Source organism: Rhopilema esculentum, chromosome 20 (assembly GCF_057945365.1).
Source record: "Rhopilema esculentum isolate cy_ngs chromosome 20, ASM5794536v1, whole genome shotgun sequence".
NCBI lineage: Eukaryota > Metazoa > Cnidaria > Scyphozoa > Rhizostomeae > Rhizostomatidae > Rhopilema > Rhopilema esculentum.
In genome coordinates, this window is record NC_142834.1 from 15,308,607 (window position 1) to 15,318,017 (window position 9,411).

Here is a 9,411-nt window from a genome sequence, read left to right on the forward strand (position 1 = left end):
CATCTGCTTATTTTTTTAATTGGGGGACTTCAAGGTTCCTGTCTTGGTCCTTTGTTGCTCTTTATTCTAATCGACTTTATCTCATTTCAAATAAAGAATACAAGTCTAGTGTGCCCTTATAAAAGTTGTGTTAACAATGAATTATGAGTCAAAGCCTTTGAGAAATGCAGGGCCTATTTTATGGAAATTTTCCAAGACCACACTTTAAGAAAAGAAGGCTGTATATGAAGCATGGAATTTCAAAATATCGACCGTTGCCGTAGAAAGCATTTTTCTTTATTCGTGTAAAACAAAAATATTCAACATAACACGATTACAAATATGTTTCTATTATAGCCTATTCTTTATGGACTCTGACAGTAAGAGTAGTTAAAGGTTAGCATTGCTAGAAGCTCTATAGTTCTAGCCTGCGTCACAGACCATCACCACCAAGGAGGAGAGTGACGCAGGCTATATAGTTCATATTTATTTTAACATTGAAGGCCACGCTGAGCCAAAAGTTTCAAAAGCGGGGGGTTCTAATAAGAGCAGGGGGCTATAAGATTTTTGAAAATTAATAAAGGGGGGATTGCCTTGAGATTTTTTCGCTTGCAGCAGTTCGAAGGTTGTAGTGCACTTTCACGCAGCTTGGTGGCTATTTGGCCGCCATTGTTGTTATTGTCGCTAGATCAGGAGTCTTTTAAAAGCTCTGATTGGCTTTTACACCGTTTGAGACCAAAAACTGATTGGCTGTAACATTTTTCGCTCTTGTTGGACCAGATTAATCTGGACCAAGGAACTTGCGCTATGATTCATGGATGTTTTGTACTGTTCTGTTTTCTGTTATGTTATACAGTTTCAGAACTCTATCAACAGAAAAACATATTTAAAACAAAAATATAGTTAAAATGAAAAAACCCATTCCACAGTTTTGAATTTCCAAGACCACATTTTGGATTTCCAAGACCACAAAATGTGGGGGAAACCACACTAAAATAGGCCCTGGAGAAATGAGCACATGGAAAAATGATAACTTTATTGAGCTATATCAAGGTGTTCTGAACGACGTAAATTATGTTTTTGCACAGATAAGAACATACAAGTTGCTGCAAAGTTTTCAAGCTGCACACTAACAACCAACGTTTCTGAATGTTTTCGATACTCCTGCTTGATCAAGGCAACGTTTCACTACAAATTGGCAGCAAACTGGCATGCAAGAATTGTTGTATTTCTTAACTTAAGTCAATGGAATGGGTGTAGTCAAAGAGATCAAGAATTTATTTTTTCTCAAGCCATTGTTATTGCTTTGCCATTTGCGGTCAAGTTTGTATTTTACCGACAGATAAGAGAGCGTTCCCTGACCCAATTTCAGCTAAAGCTTTTTTTACATATTAATTGAGCTGTCAGAGAATGCATATTTCATGCAAGAATCCAATTAGTGTTTATTTCATTATCAAGATATCCTTACAAAAGTTCTATTTCTACTCCAATGCAGAACCTCGTGTAGTTTGTGAATTACCTCCACAAAAATCAAGTCAATATCTGAGAATACATTTACTTTGAAAATATTCTTTGTTCACTCTTTTTTTTTATAAGAACCAGTAAATTTAAGTTCAGGCTGACTGTTCTTCATTTTTTCGAAAATCTGAGGCTGGATTGTTCTTAATTTGTTCTTGAAATAATAGGGTGTAAGCAGTGCTATTGCTAGCTTTTCGCTCTAAGGAGGTGTTCAGGCCTCATTTGCCAACAAAGTGAGAGAGACAGCCTTAATTTGCTGACAAATTTGAATATTCACCGAAAAAGCACCCACATCGCTAAAAATCCTCGGTTTTGAAAAAAAAACGTTGTTCAAAGTTGCATTTTGCAGAAGCTCAGCCTCAGCTTGTTCTTAATTTGTTCTTAACTTTTGACCGGTTTTGAGGCTCGTGTTCTTATAAAATTGTTCTCAAGTTGTTAAAATTGTTCAAAATTGTTATAAAAGTGTTTTTCATTTGCATTTATTGAAAAATATGGTTTGAACAGCTTGTCATAAATTGCTAATATTTCACTATAATTAACTGTATATTGTTTTATGCTTATTAATTGCTGATCATTTTTAGATTTTTCTCTTGGTCCATTTTCCCTAAAATTTGGTTATTCTGATTCCAAACTGCTCTCGGCTGTTTTTGTGCAAACATTCAAATTTTGACATCTTACGTTAGTTCACGTATTTTTGAACTCTATCAGGCAAAGGATCAACCTTATGACCCCTGCAATTTTCTTCTTCCATCTGATATAGCAGTTGAATTTTCGTAATGATAAACAAATTTGTTGTGCGTCATGCAGATGATCAGCTGTGCCGGGCAGAACAAAGAACGGAAACAAACCAGTTGAGTATGTTGTTGTTGGCAGTTGTTCAATTCATTAACTCGAATTCAGGCAGGCATCGAAAATGACGATCTTTTGCTGAGGAAAAGCATACTAGAATACTCTAAGACCCTGTTGAGTATTTTGCAAAAGTTTTAATTTCATGCAGGTAAGAGACCTTGACATTTTATCATTTATTTCCGATGTTTCCACTTATTTTGATGCCCTCAATGACGCTCTACCTGGCTAGGCCTCGTCTTGACATGAACGTACGATGTCAAACCACTGCGGCAAACTTGGAAGAATTTCATCATTCAAGTATGTCGTAACATGTATGTCTTAAAGAAATGTCTTCATAAAAAGATTACAGCCTGAATGAATTTATGCGTGGATTAGACTTTAATGCTACATAGTAAATACAATTCATTAAATTCATCCTCTAAAACAAGAGAGAAAAATCTTACGGAGAAAAGAGAAATTTTTTAGCAATAGTTTCACCCCTTTGAGCGACCCTGAACTGCTTCCTAGTACTACACAAAGTTTTAAGAAATCAATAAATCTTTATTTGACCAGGATGTTGACATTTAATTGTAATTCATAAGCTTCTGACATCGTCATAAACAATGTTTTAGTTGTTGATTTTCTTCAAGTATGCCAGTCCGTAGTATATAGCAGAGCTCAACAAGAAATCAAGCTTGCACAGTCATTTGAGCTATATTTTCCATAACCTCCTTTTACCAATCATTTTGAATGCAAACAGAAGTTTTTTTATTATAGAGAAATTGTGAATTCAGTTTGCACTTGAATGTTTTGCATGCAGTGGCATTCTGGCGTTGTGCATGCACCTGCCATATTCTCAAGACTTGCTCTATTCATTGTCATAAACAGTGTTGTTGTATTCATTGTCATAAACAGTGCTGCTTTCTTCTTTGATGATATCAAGGGGAAATTGAAAATGGTATTGGGCATAACCATGCACCAAAGATCTATTGATATTTAATTCTTTCTCAAAACAGATTTTCTGCTTGCCCTTGAAGCTCCTTTCAAAAATGCCAACTGTGAGGGCCTTTCATTCAGATGTATCATTGACTCTCATTGACTCTAAAATATTTCATATACATTCCCCCTCACCAAAGTATCTGGACAGTTTGGAGATCAATTGTGTTTTCAGACAAAAACAAAAATTAGGATGGCAATGACTACTTTTAGCTTAGTCATAATAATTTTTTGAGAAACCCTTCAAAAATAAACCAAGACATCAAAGTGTTGCAAAAATTCTGCTCTTTTCATCTGTTCTTAATTTTTGTTAAAATGAGAAACCTTTGCGCCACAAGCATTATGATAATCAACTGATGTCAAATTTCTTTTATATCATAAGCACAGAACAGCAAAGTTAGGTGATTTGAACTGAGTTCTAGGTTCTTGGTTTTTGGACTTGGTTCACAATCTAGTTCTTGAGACAGAAATACTTTAGAATAAAGAGATATACAACATGTTTACTTTTAGTTGGAAAAATATTTGTATGGAAATGCCATGAATCAATTACAAGACATGGATGACATTTGGTAACATTTTAGTAAATCATAAAGGCTCTTGCAAAGGGGACATATCATTCAGTTTTTTTTGCAATGTCAAAACAGGAGTCTTTTCACCTCCAATGATACTGGCAATTTAATGATAGCTCTTTTCCATCATTGTGATAAAACATTATTTCTAGACACTGCTCAAAAGTCAATTCTTTTATTTCGGTCACTACCATCTTGAGGAAAAGCCCTCACAAAGTTTGCTTACATATCAATAATATATTTTTTTTGGGAAATAAATAAATCAACAGCCAAATAAGCTTCAATAAAAAATTCAGAAAATTTGACAAAAATGTCTTCACGAAAACAGCCTTTGAAATTTGTAAACAAGTTTCTTCAATAACAGAGATTCGAAACTGTTGTAAGGGTATACATGATGTCTTTAGTTCATAAATTCTCATTGGTTGCTTCTTAAACTCTAAGAATATGCAAAATATAATTCTTTACTCAACCTCTTTCCTACAAGAACTTAATCTTGTAATCTTGACCTTTATAGATAAATATGAGGAATTGATTCTGGTACAAAGTTCAAGTAATGTTGAAATTTGAAAATTTCTTGAGTTTTTGTCACCATATCATGTTGGCAGTTTCAAAGTTCAATAGATTAAATAATTTTCTGCCTTTTACTTTCAGGAACAACATGGAGGATTGTATGAACTGCAAAGATGATAAAATGGTGATGAAATGCACATCAGCAGATTCAGAACTCAGAGAAGGATTCATAACTTTTTGCCGTATTTGTTACAATGAAAGTGAAGAGGAATCCCTTTTATCACCGTGCAATTGTGCTGGCTCTATTAAGTATGTCCATCAGAGCTGCTTGTTGAAATGGTTGAAAGCACGGAAGCCAATTTGTGAATTATGTAAATACAATTACCAGATCATCAAGAAGACCAGGCAATATGAAAAGGTTAGTATTTGAAATGATGCTGATATGTCTTTTGTTTTCAGATTGTAGGGTATTGTGGAAAAATTCCCTTCGTGTTGCAAAAAATGTATCAAATGCTTCCTTTGAGTCCAGAAACATGGCATAACATTTAGTTTTCCAAAAGGTTTGTCAGGGGCTCATACGGCTCTTTCCAAATGACCCAAAGAGCATATAATTTCTCACCATCTTATCAGGTTTCCATCATGCTTTTTCAACTCTGTGTTTCAAATAATTTGATATATTTGTTTTGTTTTGTTGATATTGGAATTTGCCCGTTCTGTTTGTATGATGATAATAATAACTGAAATTAATTAGATTTCAGGCGCGGATCTAGCCAAAATTTTGACCAAAATTTAGCCAAAATTTGGGGTGCTTGACCCTGTTACAGCCCTGTGTGTTATAGAGTTCACAAGTGTGACATCACAAAAACTATTTTTAGAATTTTAGAATTTTGACCACATGAAATAAAAGAACACCATAAAATACTCCCATATACGCAAAATCAGTTGAATTTGTCAAAAATTGGTGAGCTATGGCCAAATAGATTTTTGAGACGTCATCATCTGCTGTTCTCTATTAGTCCATAAATATTGCTAAAAGTTACTATTGAGGTTCGCAACTTTTAATTAATATCTTTAATAACTAATAAATTTTAAAAAATGTGATTAATATCTAAAATGTCACAATTTTACTCCGTTCAGCATGGCCTTTCATCCCGGGGGGGGGGGGCACTTAGTATATTTTGCTGACAGGATGTGCACATCTTTCCGGGTATCATTTTCAGCAATTTATTCTAAGGCTGGGTATCTGTTCAAAGGATATAATCTGTAGCCGGTTGCCTGATTTTCGTTTTTTTTCTATTCAAAAATAACAGCAAAGAGGCTGCCCGCCCATTGTTTTTTTGGTGTTCTGGCAACCATGGCAACTGGCACCAAAGTTTTTGTTTCCCTTCGTTCTTTTTTCAAGAATTCTAAAGCCGGGTGTCATTTTTAGCTTTTTTTCTAAATCTGGTTCACCAAAACAATCTTAGGAGTGCACACCCCCGTCGTTTTGGTATCCAAGTACCCCCCCCCCCCCCCGGGCCTTTGACCCTCTTCTTGCAACTTCGATTCTAATTTTCATGACTTTTTCTAAGAAAAAAAGTCTAGTCCGTCAATACAGGCAATGCGAGCGTTGAAAAAAGTGGGGGGTCTAGAAAAAGTGGGAGGGTAAAACCATATAAAAAGAGGCTTTACTGGTAGTTTATTACTTAATATTTGACTAAGGCCCCCCAGCCCCCCTGCTCCGCGGTGCCTGCAACACAAACCCTCAAATTCTTATTTTCATCCGTATTTCATTTTGCACATTTTGTTTTAAAGCGTCCACACTTTCCGAGCTATGGATATCGATATCGAATATGCTTTTTAGTCACTGTTTTTATAGGGGAACATATGGGCACGGGTTTCCACAGGTTTTCAGGAAACAAGCTGTCACTTCGAGTGGCGACTGATTTTGAATTCTTTGGATACTCTGGGATAAAGATGAATTCTGGAATTCTGTCGGAATCTTGTGGGAGTTCAGTTCAGTATGTAAACAGAAAAACTGTGGTCAGTCAGGGAGAAATGCAGCAATTGTTGCAATTGAAATTTTAGATCAAAAATTCAAGATTTATGGAGAAACATAGCTCTTAGAATTTGACCGGTTTTTTTAAACCTGTGCAACCGGTCTAGATCCGCGCCTGGATTTATTTTAGTTAACTAAACTTCTGCAAATTGTAGAAAGAAAAAAAGCAGTGTTTTGAAAGGAAATTAGGAGTTGTAGGATTAAACAAAGGGATGTATGGATTTATGATCATTGAAATTGTCTCTATCATGCCCTTACATAAGGTCAGAGTAGAACTTGGAAATATCAAAACATATCTTATTCATTTGTCTGCTTGTCAATTCGGTTTATGGGCACATCACGTATAGTTATCTACATAAGTATTATAACGTGATACCAGGAAATGTTGTGCTACATTCATACTTCTTAGAATTCATTTTTTGCTTCTTCTGTTTTAGAGACAACACCCAAGCATCACAAGATGGCACTTACTGTCAATTATAAAAGCAATTGTGGTGCTTGATTGGTTTCACTTCCTTGAGACAGTTTTCCTCTGCTTCAGCTTGTGCATCATTAACCACTTGAACTCAACTGACCTTGTGTACCAAGTGTCCCTCATTGGTTCAATAGAACTCTTTTACTACTTAGCAAACTTCTTCAACTGCTTCTTCCTGCTCTATTATTACAAATGGTCAGAATTGAATCAAGACATCAGAGTTCTGAACTTTTGTGACACTAAAGTCGTCCTGGATGATAGGGGAATCATGCTAAGGCTGATCGATAAATATGCTTCCTTGCTCGGAGAATATCGAAGGATAATGGATGTAGTGAGTCAAATTGAGTAACATCCCATATTGAATGAAGCTACGAATGGCAAACTGGCCTGCAAATGTTGATATTTTCTTTTTGGATACGGACTTTGGGACCTTTTGATGAAATGAATGGACATGTTTGCCAAGAAGCTCAAGTTTCTCCCTTACACCAATGGATCTGTTTGCTCACATGCTATCAAGCTGTTCCCTCTAACTTTGATTCCTGGAGATTTTATAGGTGATTTCAAATCATCGATGTTTATTTAGAAGTAGATTCTAGCGCAATTTACAGATTGCAACACATTTCGCTGTTTACAAGTCTTTGATTGAATTTTAACGGAGCTTTCACTGCCGTTTTAAACTGCTCTAAGAAACATTCGTTGTTGTCTTAATTATTTGGAGCACACCAGACTGTTCAGTAAATAAAACTATAATTGTGCTCAAATTGTTTTTTATAAACTTTTTCCTTTATAATATATAGAGTATATTTGTTTATTTAAACTAACTTATTATTAGTGAAGCTAATATTTTATTTCACTTGATGCATTGTTAGTTGTATCTTTGCATTTACTTAAATGTTAATTCAAAAATATTCGCAAATGTAAGAGAAGATGTAGGCCTTCCATTTTTAAATATATGGCATTATTTAATCAAAGATTGTGATCACATGTGACTCTCATATTTCTATAAACAAAATGTGTTACTGTACAACGACATACACCTTGCTAGGGAGCACGCTCCTTCATTGAGGTGCAACTTCAAGTTAACGAAAATAAAGCGCAAATCCTTTGACTCTGAAATTTAGAAAATTTGCCAATTTTGAAATTTCTGTTAGTTTATCAGGTTTTCTTGGGTCGTCATCTATTTTTAGGGACTTCTTTAAACCTAAGAAATTTAATGCCCAAATTATTTGCACAATATCATGTTACTTATAGCCGAGGCATATCACTTCAAGAAAATCTCATTCAATTTTCGTGGAAATCCTATTGTTTATCTGAAAATCTTTGGAAATCCTTTTGTTTTCGTGGAAATTTCACCCCAAATAGTATCTCAATAGGAAATTTCAGGTAAAATCCGCTCGGTGGAAGAAACGCTTTAGGTATTTTAGAGACCTTCCTGTCATAAAGTCAAGAAAGGATCAAGCAAAGGTAGTTGCTCCGTTTGTTAAATATGATATTCCTTTTTATGAATGAAGTTAAACAAACTAATGATTTGAAGATTTGAAGATTGCTTGTTGGCAATAAATCTAAAAATTCAGGCCCACTTTAGGTAAAATTGTGCCTTGTGTCCATTTCTCCTAAATTTTCTCAGTAGAAGCGTCAACTGCAATTCACTATGAGCTCAAGATTTATTTTAATACTCAAAAGGCATGCTAAAATGGAAAGAGGGATCTAAATTGACAACCAGTGTTTCTTGTTACCAAGCTTTAGAAGTAACTGACAAAATGGCATTTTTCAAGACCGCGGCGAAATTGTACCAGTTGTTTTTATCTGCTGTTCAATTTGTTTGCAAAAAATAATTTTCAATAGAATTAGGAGGATTGCTTTAGTTAAATGTGCCTAAAAGAGAGCATTTCCCAGGGAACTGGAAGCATCAAAATTCGAAAATTTCCTGCTCCTTCGGCGGCAACCATGGTGCCGCCTTGGGTAGTAGCTATATCCTTTACCCGTTCCGATATAGAGATTTGACAAAACTATTAGGAAAGTCCGTTATTATCATATAAAATGAATAGTTGCTAATTATATACAGAGTTAGGTTGACAAAATGTATTTCAGAGGTTTGTGACAGTAAATGAAAAATTTCAGGTACAATTTTTTAAAGCAGGTAAATTTTGTAGTAAGCCCCCCCCCCCCCCAACAAGGCTTGCCTCACGACTGCCCTGTAGAGTGTTACTATTTTGGTTCCGAAATTGAACCTATAATTCCGCAAAAATAATGAAAACTCTCCCATACATCCACAAGGTATATAACATTTTTCAAGAAGCAACAAATTTTGTAAATCCTTGACCCTAAAATCTCAATATTGAACATACTTCATAATTTCATTTTTCATTCGACATTCAATTTTTTGTTCATGCTAAGTTTCCCTCCCAATAATTTTGCCGTATCTTTCCAATATGGTGCCCATAACTTCGCATGTTTCTTCAAATGATACGAAAATTTTTATCGATTGCCTTTTGAGG

General features: G+C 35.0%; 1 protein-coding gene across 1 annotated transcript; it reads left to right on the plus strand.

Annotated features, from left to right (window-relative positions):
• The first annotated feature begins 2,297 nt into the window (after positions 1 to 2,297).
• On the plus strand, positions 2,298 to 9,035 carry LOC148957888 (E3 ubiquitin-protein ligase MARCHF9-like). The gene is made up of 3 exons (XM_089114646.1): positions 2,298 to 2,494; positions 4,542 to 4,818; positions 6,876 to 9,035. The coding sequence occupies exons 2-3, from the start codon at positions 4,549 to 4,551 to the stop codon at positions 7,260 to 7,262; spliced, it is 657 nt and encodes a 218-aa protein (XP_088970772.1). The 5' UTR covers positions 2,298 to 2,494; positions 4,542 to 4,548; the 3' UTR covers positions 7,263 to 9,035.
• Positions 9,036 to 9,411: the final 376 nt, after the last annotated feature.